The sequence below is a fragment of the Odontesthes bonariensis genome, chromosome 7, assembly GCF_027942865.1.
Source record: "Odontesthes bonariensis isolate fOdoBon6 chromosome 7, fOdoBon6.hap1, whole genome shotgun sequence".
NCBI lineage: Eukaryota > Metazoa > Chordata > Actinopteri > Atheriniformes > Atherinopsidae > Odontesthes > Odontesthes bonariensis.
In genome coordinates this window covers 40,686,139-40,704,056 of record NC_134512.1, presented here as the reverse complement: position 1 = coordinate 40,704,056, position 17,918 = coordinate 40,686,139, and the positions used below count along the sequence as shown (strand labels likewise).

Sequence of the window (17,918 nt, the reverse complement as noted above, 5' to 3'; positions counted from 1 at the left end):
ACAGACTTTTACAAAATAAAAGCCTGTGAGCAACAGACTTTTACAGAGTAAAAGCCTGTGAGCAACAGACTTTTACAAAATAAAAGCCTGTGAGCAACAGACTTTTACAAAATAAAAGCCTGTGAGCAGCAGACTTTTAAAAAATAAAAGCCTGTGAGCAACAGACTTTTACAAAATAAAAGCCTGTGAGCAACAGACTTTTACAGAATAAAAGCCTGTGAGCAACAGACTTTTGCAGAATAAAAGCCTGTGAGCAACAGACTTTTACAGAGTAAAAGCCTGTGAGCAACAGACTTTTACAAAATAAAAGCCTGTGAGCAACAGACTTTTACAGAATAAAAGCCTGTGAGCAACAGACTTTTACAGAATAAAAGCCTGTGAGCAACAGACTTTTGCAGAATAAAAGCCTGTGAGCAACAGACTTTTACAGAGTAAAAGCCTGTGAGCAACAGACTTTTACAAAATAAAAGCCTGTGAGCAGCAGACTTTTACAGAATAAAAGCCTGTGAGCAACAGACTTTTGCAGAATAAAAGCCTGTGAGCAACAGACTTTTACAGAGTAAAAGCCTGTGAGCAACAGACTTTTACAAAATAAAAGCCTGTGAGCAACAGACTTTTACAGAGTAAAAGCCTGTGAGCAACAGACTTTTACAGAATAAAAGCCTGTGAGCAACAGACTTTTACAAAATAAAAGCCTGTGAGCGACAGACTTTTACAGAATAAAAGCCTGTGAGCGACAGACTTTTACAAAATAAAAGCCTGTGGGCGAAAGACTTTTACAGAATAAAAGCCTGTGAGCAGCAGACTTTTAAAAAATAAAAGCCTGTGAGCAGCAGACTTTTAAAAAATAAAAGCCTGTGAGCAACAGATTTTACAAAAATAAAAGCCTGTGAGCAACAGACTTTTAAAAAATAAAAGCCTGTGAGCAACAGACTCTTACAAAATAAAAGCCTGTGAGCAGCAGACTTTTAAAAAATAAAAGCCTGTGAGCAACAGACTCTTACAAAATAAAAGCCTGTGAGCAACAGACTTTTACAGAATAAAAGCCTGTGAGCAACAGATTTTACAAAAATAAAAGCCTGTGAGAAACAGACTTTTACAAAATAAAAGCCTGTGAGCAGCAGACTTTTACAGAATAAAAGCCTGTGAGCAGCAGACTTTTACAGAATAAAAGCCTGTGAGCAGCAGACTTTTACAAAATAAAAGGCTGTGAGCAACAGACTTTTACAAAATAAAAGCCTGTGAGCAACAGACTTTTACAAAATAAAAGCCTGTGAGCAACAGACTTTTACAGAAAAAAAGCCTGTGAGCAACAGACTTTTACAGAATAAAAGCCTGTGAGTGACAGACCTTTACAGAATAAAAGCCTGTGAGCAACATACTTTTACAAAATAAAAGCATTTGAGCAACAGACTTTTACAAAATAAAAGCATTTTAGCAACAGACTTTTACAAAATAAAAGCATTTGAGCAACATACTTTTACAAAATAAAAGCATTTGAGCAACATACTTTTACAATAATAAAAGCCTGTGAGCAACAGACTTTTACAAAATAAAAGCATTTGAGCAACAGACTTTTACAAAATAAAAGCCTGTGAGCAACATACTTTTCTTTTACAAAATAAAAGCCTGTGAGCAACAGACTTTTACAAAATAAAAGCCTGTGAGCAACAGACTTTTACAAAATAAAAGCCTGTGAGCAGCAGACTTTTAAAAAATAAAAGCCTGTGAGCAACAGACTTTTACAAAATAAAAGCCTGTGAGCAACAGACTTTTACAGAATAAAAGCCTGTGAGCAACAGACTTTTGCAGAATAAAAGCCTGTGAGCAACAGACTTTTACAAAATAAAAGCCTGTGAGTGACAGATCTTTACAGAATAAAAGCCTCTGAGGAACAAACTTTTACAAAATAAAAGCCTGTGAGCAACATACTTTTACAAAATAAAAGCCTGTGAGCAACAGACTTTTACAGAATAAAAGCCTGTGAGCAACAGACTTTTACAAAAATAAAAGCCTGTGAGCAACAGACTTATACAAAAATAAAAGCCTGTGAGCAACAGACTTTTACAAAATAAAAGCCTGTGAGCAAAATACTTTTACAAAATAAAAGCCTGTGAACGACAGACTTTTACAAAATAAAAGCCTGTGAGCGACAGACTTTTACAAAATAAAAGCCTGTGAGCAACAAACTTTTACAGAATAAAAGCCTGTGAGCAACAAACTTTTACAGAATAAAAGCCTGTGAGCAACAAACTTTTACAGAATAAAAGCCTGTGAGCAACAAACTTTTACAGAATAAAAGCCTGTGAGCAGCAGACTTTTACAAAATAGAAGCCTGTGAGCAACAGACTTTTACAAAATAAAAGCCTGTGAACGACAGACTTTTACAAAATAAAAGCCTGTGAGCAACAAACTTTTACAGAATAAAAGCCTGTGAGCAACAAACTTTTACAGAATAAAAGCCTGTGAGCAACAAACTTTTACAGAATAAAAGCCTGTGAGCAACAAACTTTTACAGAATAAAAGCCTGTGAGCAGCAGACTTTTACAAAATAGAAGCCTGTGAGCAGCAGACTTTTACAAAATAAAAGCCTGTGAGCAACAGACTTTTACAAAATAAAAGCCTGTGAACGACAGACTTTTACAAAATAAAAGCCTGTGAGCGACAGACTTTTACAAAATAAAAGCCTGTGAGCAAAATACTTTTACAAAATAAAAGCCTGTGAACGACAGACTTTTACAAAATAAAAGCCTGTGAGCAACAGAATTTTACAAAATAAAAGCCTGTGAGCAACAAACTTTTACAAAAATATAAGCCTGTGAGCAACAGACTTTTACAAAATAAAAGCCTGTGAACGACAGACTTTTACAAAATAAAAGCCTGTGAGTGACAGACTTTTACAAAATAAAAGCCTGTGAGCAAAATACTTTTACAAAATAAAAGCCTGTGAACGACAGACTTTTACAAAATAAAAGCCTGTGAGCAACAGAATTTTACAAAATAAAAGCCTGTGAGCAACAAACTTTTACAAAAATATAAGCCTGTGAGCAACAGACTTTTACAAAATAAAAGCCTGTGAACGACAGACTTTTACAAAATAAAAGCCTGTGAGCGACAGACTTTTACAAAATAAAAGCCTGTGAGCAAAATACTTTTACAAAATAAAAGCCTGTGAACGACAGACTTTTACAAAATAAAAGCCTGTGAGCAACAGACTTAACCAAAATAAAAGCCTGTGAGCAACATACTTTTACAAAATAAAAGCCTGTGAGCAACAGACTTTTACAGAATAAAAGCCTGTGAGCAACAGACTTTTACAAAATAAAAGCCTGTGAGCAACAGACTTTTACAGAATAAAAGCCTGTGAGCAACAGAATTTTACAAAATAAAAGCCTGTGAGCAACAGACTTTTACAAAATAAAAGCCTGTGAGCGACAGACTTTTACAAAATAAAAGCCTGTGAGCAAAATACTTTTACAAAATAAAAGCCTGTGAACGACAGACTTTTACAAAATAAAAGCCTGTGAGCAACAGACTTAACCAAAATAAAAGCCTGTGAGCAACAGACTTTTACAAAATAAAAGCCTGTGAGCAACAGACTTTTACAAAATAAAAGCCTGTGAGCAACAGACTTTTACAAAATAAAAGCCTGTGAGCAACAGACTTTTACAGAATAAAAGCCTGTGAGCAACAGAATTTTACAAAATAAAAGCCTGTGAGCAACAGACTTTTACAGAATAAAAGCCTGTGAGCAAAATACTTTTACAAAATAAAAGCCTTTGAACGACAGACTTTTACAAAATAAAAGCCTGTGAGCAACATACTTTTACAAAATAAAAGCCTGTGAGCAGCAGACTTTTACAAAATAAAAGCCTGTGAGCAACAGACTTTTAAAGAATAAAAACCTGTGAGCAACAGAATTTTACAAAATAAAAGCCTGTGAGCAACAGACTTTTACAGAATAAAAGCCTGAGGAACAGACTTTTACAAAATAAAAGCCTGTGAGCAACATACTTTTACAAAATAAAAGCCTGTGAGCAACAGACTTTTACAGAATAAAAGCCTGTGAGCAAGAGACTTTTACAAAATAAAAGCCTGTGAGCAACAGACTTTTACAATAATAAAAGCATGTTAGCAACAGACTTTTACAAAATAAAAGCCTGTGAGCAACAGACTTTTACATTATTAAAAGCCTGTGATAAACAGACTTTTACAATACTAAAAGCCTGTGAGCTACAGACTTTTACAAAATAAAAGCCTGTGAGCAACAGACTTTTACAGAATAAAAATTCTGTGAGCAACAGAATTTTACAAAATAAAAGCCTGTGATAAACAGACTTTTACAATAATAAAAGCTTTTATACGTGTTGTGCAGGTGGATTAAAAGTAGGGTTAGAAAGTCTGTACCTGATAACAACATTGGCTGTGTTCGAAACCACATACTACTCCGACTTCTCCTACTACTCCTACTACTCCTACTTCTCCTACTTCTCCTAGTACTCCTACTACTCTTACTTCTCCTACTTCTCCTATTACTCATACTAACTTTAACTTTTTTTAAGTTCCCGGATGCATGCTAGATTCTCTAAATGTTGGGTATGCATCATGAGGTTACTACTCATACTCAAACTACCCAAGATGCAACGTAACGTGACGTCGCCGATCGTCACTTCCTGTCAAAACAGCAGTTTCAAGCTAGCTACAACGAGGGTAGGTTCACTTCCTGTTTTCAAAACAAAAGCACTAATTGTATGGTAATGGCTTTTCCTATGATAAAAGGCAACGGGTATTTTATTTTGTGAAAATAACCGGAAGTGCGTTAGCTCACTGCGGCTAGCTTTAGTAGCGCCGAATTTGTGGGAACAAAATTGTAAACAGCCGGTATTTTGTCAGGTTTTCAACACGTTGGGGATCTAAACGACTACTTTCTCTCCTGAAAATGTTTCAAATGTTGCTAAAGTTTACAGAGTTTAGAGCTTAAGAGAAATCAGCTTCAGGCCGGCTGATTTCGGCTCGGGCAGGAGCGCAATGCATTGTGGGTAAACGCTCTGCATACTGTCTGATCGATGAGTATGCAGTTTGCAGTATGGAGTATGCAGTATGCAGTATGCAGTATGTAGCATGTAGTATGCAGTATGTAGTATGCAGTATGCAGTATGCAGTATGTAGCATGCAGTATGGAGCATGCAGTATGCAGTATGCAGTATGCAGTATGCAGTTTGCAGTATGGAGTATGCAGTATGCAGTATGCAGTATGCTGTATGCAGTATGGAGTATGCAGTATGTAGTATGTAAAATGTTGTATGCTGTATGTAGTATGCAGTATGTAGTATGTAGTATGCAGTATGTAGTATGCAGTATGCAGTATGTAAAATGTTGTATGCTGTATGTAGTATGCAGTATGGAGTATGCAGTATGCAGTATGCAGTATGTAGCATGTAGTATGCAGTATGTAGTATGCAGTATGCAGTATGCAGTATACAGTATGTACTATGCAGTATGTAAAATGTTGTATGCAGCATGTAGTATGCAGTATGTAGAATGTAAAATGTAGTATGCAGTATGTAGTTTGCAGTATGCAGTATGTAAAGTGTTGTATGCAGTATGTAGTATGCAGTATGTAGTATGTAAAATGTTGAATGCAGTATGTAGTATGCAGTATGCAGTATGCAGTATGCAGTATGTAATATGTAGTATGCAGTATGCAGTATGTAGTATGCAGTATGTAAAATGTTGTATGCAGTATGTAGTATGCAGTATGCAGTATGCAGTATGTAATATGTAGTATGCAGTATGCTGTATGTAGTACGCCGTATGTAGTATGCACTATGCAGTATGCAGTTTGCAGTATGGAGTATGCAGTAGGTAGTATGCAGTATGGAGTATGCAGTATGTAGTATGCAGTATGTAGTATGGAGTATGCAGTATGCAGTATGCAGTATGTAGTATGCAGTATGCAGTATGCAGTATGCAATATGGAGTATGCAGTATGCAGTATGCAGTATGCAGTATGGAGTATGCAGTATGCAGTATGCAGTATGCAGTATGTAGTATGGAGTATGCAGTATGTAGTATGCAGTATGCAGTATGTAGTATGCAGTATGTAAAATGTTGTATGCTGTATGTAGTACGCCGTATGTAGTATGCAGTATGCAGTATGCAGTTTGCAGTATGGAGTATGCAGTATGTAGTATGCTGTATGCAGTATGCAGTATGCAGTATGCAGTATGGAGTATGCAGTATGCAGTATGCAGTATGTAGTATGTAGTATGCAGTATGCAGTATGTAAAATGTTGTATGCTGTATGTAGTATGCAGTATGTAGTATGTAAAATGTTGTATGCAGTATGTAGTATGCAGTATGTAAAATGTTGAATGCAGTATGCAGTATGCAGTATGTAGTATGTAAAATGTTGTATGTAGTATGTAGTATGCAGTATGCAGTATGCAGTATGCAGTATGCAGTATGTAGTATGCAGTATGCAGTATGTAGTATGCAGTATGTAAAATGTTGTATGCTGTATGTAGTATGCAGTATGCTGTATGTAGTATGCAGTATGTAGTATGCAGTATGTAGTATGCAGTATGTAGTATGTAAAATGTTGTATGTAGTATGTAGTATGCAGTATGTAGTATGCAGTATGTAGTATGCAGTATGTAGTATGTAGTATGTAGTATGCAGTATGTAGTATGTAAAATGTTGTATGTAGTATGTAGTATGCAGTATGCAGTATGCAGTATGCAGTATGCAGTATGTAGTATGCAGTATGCAGTATGTAGTATGCAGTATGTAAAATGTTGTATGTAGTATGCAGTATGTAGTATGCAGTATGTAGTATGCAGTATGTAGTATGTAAAATGTTGTATGTAGTATGTAGTATGCAGTATGCAGTATGCAGTATGCAGTATGCAGTATGTAGTATGCAGTATGCAGTATGTAGTATGCAGTATGTAAAATGTTGTATGCTGTATGTAGTATGCAGTATGCTGTATGTAGTATGCAGTATGTAGTATGCAGTATGTAGTATGCAGTATGTAGTATGTAAAATGTAGTATGCAGTATGTAGTATGCAGTATGTAGTGTGCAGTATGCAGTATGTAGTATGCAGTATGTAAAATGTTGTATGCTGTATGTAGTATGCAGTATGCTGTATGTAGTATGCAGTATGTAGTATGCAGTATGCTGTATGCAGTATGCAGTATGTAGTATGTAAAATGTTGTATGTAGTATGTAGTATGCAGTATGCAGTATGTAGTATGCAGTATGTAGTGTGCAGTATGCAGTATGTAGTATGCAGTATGTAAAATGTTGTATGCTGTATGTAGTATGCAGTATGCTGTATGTAGTATGCAGTATGTAGTATGCAGTATGCTGTATGTAGTATGCAGTATGTAGTATGCAGTATGCTGTATGTAGTATGCAGTATGTAGTATGCAGTATGCAGTATGCAGTATGTAGTATGCAGTATGTAAAATGTTGTATGCAGTATGTAGTATGTAGTATGTAAAATGTTGTATGTAGTATGTAGTATGCAGTATGCAGTATGCAGTATGTAGTATGCAGTATGCAGTATGCAGTATGCAGTATGTAGTATGCAGTATGCAGTATGCAGTATGCAGTATGCAATATGTAGTATGCAGTATGTAAAATGTTGTATGCTGTATGTAGTATGCAGTATGCTGTATGTAGTATGCAGTATGTAGTATGTAGTATGCAGTATGCAGTATGCAGTATGCAGTATGTAGTATGCAGTATGCAGTATGCAGTATGCAATATGTAGTATGCTGTATGTAGTATGCAGTATGCTGTATGTAGTATGTAAAATGTTGTATGCTGTATGCAGTATACAGTATGTAGTATGTAGTATGTAAAATGTTGTATGCAGTATGTAGTATGTAGTATGTAAAATGTTGTATGCAGTATGTAGTATGTAGTATGTAAAATGTTGTATGCTGTATGTAGTATGCAGTATGCTGTATGTAGTATGCAGTATGTAGTATGCAGTATGTAGTATGCAGTATGTAGTATGTAAAATGTTGTATGCTGTATGTAGTATGCAGTATGCTGTATGTAGTATGCAGTATGTAGTATGCAGTATGCTGTATGTAGTATGCAGTATGCAGTATGCAGTATGTAGTATGTAGTATGTAAAATGTTGTATGCTGTATGTAGTATGCAGTATGTAGTATGCAGTATGCTGTATGTAGTATGCAGTATGCAGTATGCAGTATGTAGTATGTAGTATGTAAAATGTTGTATGCTGTATGTAGCATGCAGTATGCTGTATGTAGTATGCAGTATGTAGTATGCAGTATGTAGTATAAAGTATGTAGTATGTAAAATGTTGTATGCTGTATGTAGTATGCAGTATGCTGTATGTAGTATGCAGTATGTAGTATGCAGTATGCTGTATGTAGTATGCAGTATGTAGTATGCAGTATGCTGTATGTAGTATGCAGTATGCAGTATGCAGTATGCAGTATGTAGTATGTAGTATGTAGCATGTAGTATGCTGTATGTAGTATGCAGTATGTAGCATGCAGTATGCTGTATGTAGTATGCAGTATGCAGTATGCAGTATGCAGTATGCAGTATGCTGTATGCAGTATGCAGTATGTAGTATGTAGTATGCTGTATGCAGTATGCAGTATGCAGTATGTAGTATGCAGTATGCAGTATGTAGTATGCAGTATGCAGTATGCAGTATGTAGTATGCAGTATGCAGTATGCAGTATGTAGTATGCAGTATGCAGTATGCAGTATGCAGTATGCAGTATGTAGTATGCAGTATGCAGTATGCAGTATGCTGTATGCAGTATGCAGTATGCAGTATGCAGTATGTAGTATGCAGTATGCAGTATGCAGTATGCAGTATGTAGTATGCAGTATGTAGTATGCACTATGCAGTATGCAGTATGCAGTATGCAGTATGCAGTATGTAGTATGTAGTATGCAGTATGTAGTATGCAGTATGCAGTATGCAGTATGTAAAATGTTGTATGCTGTATGTAGTATGCAGTATGCTGTATGTAGTATGTAGTATGTAGTATGCAGTATGCAGTATGCAGTATGCAGTATGTAGTATGCAGTATGCAATATGTAGTATGCAGTATGTAAAATGTTGTATGCTGTATGTAGTATGCAGTATGCTGTATGTAGTATGCAGTATGTAGTATGCAGTATGCAGTATGCTGTATGCAGTATGCAGTATGTAAAATGTTGTATGCTGTATGCAGTATGCAGTATGCAGTATGTAGTATGTAGTATGTAGTATGCAGTATGCAGTATGCAGTATGTAGTATGCAGTATGCAGTATGCAGTATGCAATATGTAGTATGCAGTATGTAAAATGTTGTATGCTGTATGTAGTATGCAGTATGCTGTATGTAGTATGCAGTATGTAGTATGCAGTATGCTGTATGTAGTATGCAGTATGTAGTATGCAGTATGCAGTATGTAGTATGTAGTATGCTGTATGCAGTATGCAGTATGCAGTATGTAGTATGCTGTATGTAGTATGCAGTATGCAGTATGTAGTATGCTGTATGTAGTATGCAGTATGCAGTATGCAGTATGTAGTATGTAGTATGTAAAATGTTGTATGCTGTATGCAGTATGCAGTATGTAGTATGTAGTATGCTGTATGCAGTATGCAGTATGCAGTATGCAGTATGTAGTATGTAGTATGCTGTATGCAGTATGCAGTATGTAGTATGCTGTATGTAGTATGCAGTATGCAGTATGCAGTATGTAGTATGTAGTATGTAAAATGTTGTATGCTGTATGCAGTATGCAGTATGTAGTATGCAGTATGTAGTATGCAGTATGCAGTATGCAGTATGTAGTATGTAGTATGCTGTATGCAGTATGCAGTATGTAGTATGCTGTATGTAGTATGCAGTATGCAGTATGTAGTATGCTGTATGTAGTATGCAGTATGCAGTATGCAGTATGTAGTATGTAGTATGTAAAATGTTGTATGCTGTATGCAGTATGCAGTATGTAGTATGTAGTATGCTGTATGCAGTATGCAGTATGCAGTATGTAGTATGTAGTATGTAAAATGTTGTATGCTGTATGCAGTATGCAGTATGTAGTATGTAGTATGCTGTATGCAGTATGCAGTATGCAGTATGCAGTATGCAGTATGTAGTATGCTGTATGTAGTATGCAGTATGCAGTATGTAGTATGCTGTATGTAGTATGCAGTATGCAGTATGCAGTATGTAGTATGTAGTATGTAAAATGTTGTATGCTGTATGCAGTATGCAGTATGTAGTATGTAGTATGCTGTATGCAGTATGCAGTATGCAGTATGCAGTATGTAGTATGTAGTATGCTGTATGCAGTATGCAGTATGCAGTATGTAGTATGCTGTATGTAGTATGCAGTATGCAGTATGTAGTATGTAGTATGTAAAATGTTGTATGCTGTATGCAGTATGCAGTATGTAGTATGTAGTATGCTGTATGCAGTATGCAGTATGCAGTATGCAGTATGTAGTATGTAGTGTGCAGTATGCAGTATGCAATATGTAGTATGTAGTATGCAGTATGCAGTATGCAGTATGCCGTATGTAGTATGCAGTATGCAGTATGCAGTGTGCAGTATGCATTATGTAGTATGTAGTATGCAGTATGCAGTATGCAGTATGCAGTATGTAGTATGCAGTATGCAGTATGTAGTATGTAGTATGCAGTATGCAGTATGTAGTATGCAGTGTGCAGTATGCAATATGTAGTATGTAGTATGCAGTATGCAGTATGCAGTATGCAGTATGCAGTATGTAGTATGCAGTATGCAGTATGCAGTATGTAGTATGTAGTATGCAGTATGCAGTATGTAGTATGCAGTGTGCAGTATGCAATATGCAGTATGTAGTATGCAGTGTGCAGTATGCAGTATGCAGTATGTAGTATGCAGTGTGCAGTATGCAGTATGCAGTATGTAGTATGCAGTGTGCAGTATGCAGTATGCAGTATGTAGTATGCAGTGTGCAGTATGCAGTATGCAGTATGTAGTATGCAGTATGCAGTATTTAGTATGCAATATGTAGTATGCAGTGTGCAGTATGCAGTATTTAGTATGCAGTATGTAGTATGCAGTATGCAGTATGTAGTATGCAGTATGCAGTATGCAGTATGTAGTATGCAGTATGCAGTATGCAGTATGTAGTATGCAGTATGCAGTATGTAGTATGCAGTATGCAGTATGCAGTATGTAGTATGTAGTATGCAGTATGTAGTATGCAGTATGCAGTATGTAATATGCAGTATGCAGTATGCAGTATGCAGTATGTAGTATGTAGTATGCAGTATGTAGTATGCAGTATGCAGTATGTAGTATGCAGTATGCAGTATGCAGTATGTAGTATGTAGTATGCAGTATGCAGTATGCAGTATGCAGTATGTAGTATGCAGTATGTAGTATGCAGTATGCAGTATGTAGTATGCAGTATGCAGTATGCAGTATGCAGTATGTAGTATGTAGTATGCAGTATGTAGTATGCAGTATGCAGTATGTAGTAGTCGGTTTCGAACATTGCCACAGTGAGAATGTAACACAGCGATCCCATAAACCAACACCAGGATACCTGGGTTTCTCTGCATGTGTCTGCAGTCTTACTGCTGTTAGCTGCAGACACATAGAACAGAGCCACTGTGTCCTGTGGTGTGTTACAGTGTTTCCTGCTGAAACATTCCTGCTCAGCCAGTCTGGGCCTCGCTGCAGCAGGCTCAAATTGATTCTGGATGAATAATCACACAAAATCAGGCATCTGTGTAGTGTGTTTAATGGGCTGCTTACAGACAGGCACACGTACCGGTACAGCTACCGGTATACATACGGGTATACGTACGGGTATACGTACAGGTATACATACGGGTATACGTACGGGTATACGTACGGGTATACGTACGGGTATACGTACAGGTATACGTACGGGTATACGTACGGGTATACGTACGGGTATACGTGCAGGTATACGTACGGGTATACGTACGGGTGCTGCCGTGATACAAAGACATCAGGCTCAGAGCCATGAATGATGAAAAACTGAGCCTGTTGCAATATAAATACTGACTATCTCTCAGAGCTGATCAAACTGTTCAAAGACTTGTTAACAAAACTGTCTTTTGGTGTTTACTAGGGTTGCAAAGGGGCGGAAAATTTCCGGTAAATTTCCATGGGAAGTTAAGCTTGGGAATTTTGGATATATTCCATATTAGAAACTTTCCATGGGAATTATGGGAATTATGGGAACTAATTATGGGAATTTACTTGTCTGATGCACTACTGCACCTCATGTAAATAATAATACAGTCACTTTACACTTTTACACTTTACAAGCATTTTTTTGCACCACACTTGCAGTTACTTGTAGCATTTTTAGTATTGTCTTTGTTTTTGCTGTTTGTTTGCACTGAAAACTTCTCGAGAAACGTTATTTCATTGCACTGTGTACTGTTTATATGGCTGGAATGACAATTTTCCCTCTTGAATCTAGTGGGAATTTAGGAGAACTAACTGGGAATATATTATATCCAAGCATAAATATAAACAGAAGTCATAAGAAAACATCCATACAAATGTTTTCAACAGATTTATTTGTAAGTAGAGCAGAACACGTTCTAATTACTCGTTTCATGGATGAACTAAAACAGAAGTGTTGGGTTCAATATTACCCGTCCCCTAACCCCACTCATTCAAATGTGATGGAGGAACGGCATCTGTTTGTTTTAGTCAAGATTATGCTAAAATACACTTTCCTCAACTATATTTAAGTTCCCTAGAAGAGCCAACCTTCAATTGAGAAAATTCCCATAAATTCCCATAAATTCCCGTAAATTCCCATAAATTCCCGTAAATTCCCATAAATTCCCGTAAATTCCCATGGAAAGTTTCCGTGAATTTTGCAACCCTAGTGTTTACACCAGCAGCTTCATCGTTACTGAACTGATTAACAGACACAGAATACAAAAATGTATAACAAGACTACACACGCTTCAGTTCACATTTTACATAAATAATCATAAAGTTTCTCTGGTTGAAATATCTGAAGGTTAACATATGAACATTAATATAAAAATATATTGCCATGTTTCTCGGTGGAGCTCAACGGTCTCTCAGCAGGCAGCAGAATCACAGCGTTTCTGTGGGAAAGCATCGAGATGTTTGCTTATCGGGTCTGATGATGGGAAGAGACGAGCGGCAGTGTTGTTGGTGCCCGACTCACCTCTATCGCAGCCGGAGTTCACATTCTCAGGACGGGGTGGAGGAGATTCTCCTGCTCGTTGCGCAGCTTCCGGGCTCTCAAGACATCCCGAACGCACAGATGAAGGTACAAATACTGACCCTGGTGGGAGAGGAGGGGCACATTAGAAACCACAGAGGACCAGAGGAAAGAAAAACCCCAACAGGGCTGAGGATAGACAAACCCCCAAAGGACCTAAGGATGGACCAACAGGGCTGAGGATGGACAAACCCCCAAAGGACCTAAGGAGAGACCAACAGGACTGAGGATGGACAAACCCCCAAAGGACCTAAGGAGAGACCAACAGGGCTGAGGATGGACAAACCCCCAAAGGACCTAAGGAGAGACCAACAGGACTGAGGATGGACAAACCCCCAAAGGACCTAAGGAGAGACCAACAGGACTGAGGATGGACAAACCCCCAAAGGACCTAAGGAGAGACCAACAGGGCTGAGGATGGACAAACCCCCAAAGGACCTAAGGAGAGACCAACAGGACTGAGGATGGACAAACCCCCAAAGGACCTAAGGATAGACCAATAGGACTGAGGATGGACAAACCCCCAAAGGACCAAAGGATGGACCAACAGGACTGAGGATGGACAAACCCCCAAAGGACCTAAGGAGAGACCAACAGGACTGAGGATGGACAAACCCCCAAAGGACCTAAGGATGGACCAACAGGACTGAGGATGGACAAACCCCCAAAGGACCTAAGGATGGACAACAGGACTGAGGATGGACAAACCCCCAAAGGACCTAAGGAGAGACCAACAGGGCTGAGGATGGACAAACCCCCAAAGGACCTAAGGATAGACCAACAGGACTGAGGATGGACAAAACCCCAAAGGACCTAAGGAGAGACCAACAGGGCTGAGGATGGACAAAACCCCAAAGGACCTAAGGAGAGACCAACAGGACTGAGGATGGACAAACCCCCAAAGGACATAAGGATGGACCAACAGGACTGAGGATGGACAAAACCCCAAAGGACCTAAGGAGAGACCAACAGGACTGAGGATGGACAAACCCCCAAAGGACCTAAGGAGAGACCAACAGGACTGAGGATGGACAAACCCCCAAAGGACCTAAGGATGGACCAACAGGACTGAGGATGGACAAACCCCCAAAGGACCTAAGGATGGACCAACAGGACTGAGGATGGACAAACCCCCAAAGGACCTAAGGAGAGACCAACAGGACTGAGGATGGACAAACCCCCAAAGGACCTAAGGATGGACCAACAGGACTGAGGATGGACAAACCCCCAAAGGACCTAAGGAGAGACCAACAGGGCTGAGGATGGACAAACCCCCAAAGGACCTAAGGATAGTCCAACAGGACTGAGGATGGACAAACCCCCAAAGGACCTAAGGAGAGACCAACAGGACTGAGGATGGACAAACCCCCAAAGGACCTAAGGAGAGACCAACAGGACTGAGGATTGACAAACCCCCAAAGGACCTAAGGATAGACCAACAGGGCTGAGGATGGACAAACCCCCAAAGGACCTAAGGAGAGACCAACAGGGCTGAGGATGGACAAACCCCCAACAAGACTAAGGAGAGACCAACAGGGCTGAGGACGGACAAACCCCCAACAAGACTAAGGAGAGACCAACAGGACTGAGGATGGACAAACCCCCAACAAGACTAAGGAGAGACCAACAGGGCTGAGGATGGACAAACCCCCAAAGGACCTAAGGATGGACCAACAGGACTGAGGATGGACAAACCCCCAAAGGACCTAAGGAGAGACCAACAGGGCTGAGGATGGACAAACCCCCAAAGGACCTAAGGAGAGACCAACAGGGCTGAGGATGGACAAACCCCCAACAAGACTAAGGAGAGACCAACAGGGCTGAGGACGGACAAACCCCCAACAAGACTAAGGAGAGACCAACAGGACTGAGGATGGACAAACCCCCAACAAGACTAAGGAGAGACCAACAGGGCTGAGGATGGACAAACCCCCAAAGGACCTAAGGATGGACCAACAGGACTGAGGATGGACAAACTCCCAAAGGACCTAAGGATGGACCAACAGGACTGAGGATGGACAAACCCCCAAAGGACCTAAGGATAGACCAACAGGACTGAGGATGGACAAACCCCCAAAGGACCTAAGGATAGACCAACAGGGCTGAGGATGGACAAACCCCCAAAGGACCTAAGGAGAGACCAACAGGGCTGAGGATGGACAAACCCCCAAAGGACCTAAGGATGGACCAACAGGACTGAGGATGGACAAACCCCCAAAGGACCTAAGGAGAGACCAACAGGACTGAGGATGGACAAACCCCCAAAGGACCAAAGGATAGACCAACAGGGCTGAGGATGGACAAACCCCCAAAGGACCTAAGGAGAGACCAACAGGACTGAGGATGGACAAACCCCCAAAGGACCTAAGGAGAGACCAACAGGACTGAGGATGGACAAACCCCCAAAGGACCTAAGGAGAGACCAACAGGACTGAGGATGGACAAACCCCCAAAGGACCTAAGGATGGACCAACAGGGCTGAGGACGGACAAACCCCCAAAGGACCTAAGGATGGACCAACATGACTGAGGATGGACAAACCCCCAAAGGACCTAAGGAGAGACCAACAGGACTGAGGATGGACAAACCCCCAAAGGACCTAAGGATGGACCAACAGGACTGAGGATGGACAAACCCCCAAAGGACCTAAGGATAGACCAACAGGACTGAGGACGGACAAACCCCCAAAGGACCTAAGGATGGACCAACAGGACTGAGGATGGACAAACCCCCAAAGGACCTAAGGAGAGACCAACAGGACTGAGGATGGACAAACCCCCAAAGGACCTAAGGATGGACCAACAGGGCTGAGGACGGACAAACCCCCAAAGGACCTAAGGATGGACCAACAGGACTGAGGATGGACAAACCCCCAAAGGACCTAAGGAGAGACCAACAGGACTGAGGATGGACAAACCCCCAAAGGACCTAAGGATGGACCAACAGGGCTGAGGACGGACAAACCCCCAAAGGACCTAAGGATGGACCAACAGGACTGAGGATGGACAAACCCCCAAAGGACCTAAGGATGGACCAACAGGACTGAGGATGGACAAACCCCCAAAGGACCTAAGGAGAGACCAACAGGGCTGAGGATGGACAAACCCCCAACAAGACTAAGGAGAGACCAACAGGACTGAGGATAGACAAACCCCCAAAACATTTCAAAGATACAATCCAATTCAAGCCAATTAGAATCAAATTCATTGTAATACAATCTTAATCCAATCAAATCCAATTCAATTCATTGACCTTCAGTGCATTCTGGGTGAAATGAGGTTTCAAAACCGTAAACATGGCTGACTGACTTCTTATTTGTATAAATATTCTCTGAAAATGTTCTAAAACCAGGACCCGGAGATGCTGCCGGTGAATGTCACACACTCTTTCCCATGATGCCGCTGTCCTACCTCGGTCTGTACCATGTGCGATCGATGGAGTCGCAGGTCGAAGACGCCACCGTAGATGTCCACCGTGTCCCTGCTGTCCAGCTGCTGCAGCACTCGATCCAGGACGATGAAGGTCCCTGTGCGACCTACACCGGCACTGACACACACACCAGACTCCGGTCAGAAAACACCTGATTCTAAAAGTCCAGCTGCCCAGAGGCTGATGCAGCCTGAGAGTTATTTCCCCCATACCTATCTATCTATCTATCTATCTATCTATCTATCTATCTATCTATCTATCTATCTATCTATCTATCTATCTATCTATCATCCATCTACCTATCTATCTATCTATCTATCTATCTATCTATCTATCTATCTATCTATCTATCTATCTATCTATCTATCTATCTATCTATCTATCTATCTATCCATCCATCTACCTATCTATCTATCTATCTATCTATCTATCTATCTATCTATCTATCTATCTATCTATCTATCTATCTATCATCCATCTACCTATCTATCTATCTATCTATCTATCTATCTATCCATCCATCTACCTATCTACCTATCTATCTATCTATCTATCTATCTATCTATCTATCTATCTATCTATCTATCTATCTATCTATCTATCTATCCATCCATCTACCTATCTACCTATCTATCTATCTATCTATCTATCTATCTATCTATCTATCTATCTATCTATCTATCTATCTATCTATCTATCTATCTATCTATCTATCCATCCATCTACCTATCTATCTATCTATCTATCTATCTATCTATCTATCTATCTATCTATCTATCTATCTATCTATCTATCTATCTATCCATCTATCTATCCATCTATCTATCTATCTATCTATCTATCTATCCATCTATCTATCTATCTATCTATCTATCTATCTATCTATCTATCTATCTATCTATCTATCTATCTATCCATCCATCTACCTATCTACCTATCTATCTATCTATCTATCTATCTATCTATCCATCTATCTATCCATCTATCTATCTATCTATCTATCTATCTATCTATCTATCTATCTATCTATCTATCTATCCATCCATCTACCTATCTACCTATCTATCTATCTATCTATCTATCTATCTATCTATCTATCCATCCATCTACCTATCTATCTATCTATCTATCTATCTATCTATCTATCTATCTATCTATCTATCTATCTATCTATCTATCTATCTATCTATCTATCTAT

The 17,918-nt window shown here is 39.5% G+C and overlaps 1 protein-coding gene across 4 annotated transcripts in view; it reads right to left on the bottom strand.

Annotated features, from left to right (window-relative positions):
* Window positions 1–11,774: 11,774 nt before the first annotated feature.
* The window catches only part of LOC142384530 (receptor-type tyrosine-protein phosphatase beta-like), a 98,205-nt gene continuing 92,061 nt past the window's right edge, over window positions 11,775–17,918 (bottom strand). For all 4 annotated transcript variants that reach the window (XM_075470826.1, XM_075470827.1, XM_075470828.1 and 1 more), the window contains 3 exons: window positions 16,702–16,837; window positions 13,235–13,354; window positions 11,775–13,151 (listed from right to left, as the gene is read on the bottom strand). In XM_075470826.1, coding sequence (XP_075326941.1) covers window positions 13,253–13,354; window positions 16,702–16,837 — 238 coding nt within the window. In that variant the 3' untranslated portion in view covers window positions 11,775–13,151; window positions 13,235–13,252. The remainder of the gene's footprint in view (window positions 13,152–13,234; window positions 13,355–16,701; window positions 16,838–17,918) is intronic.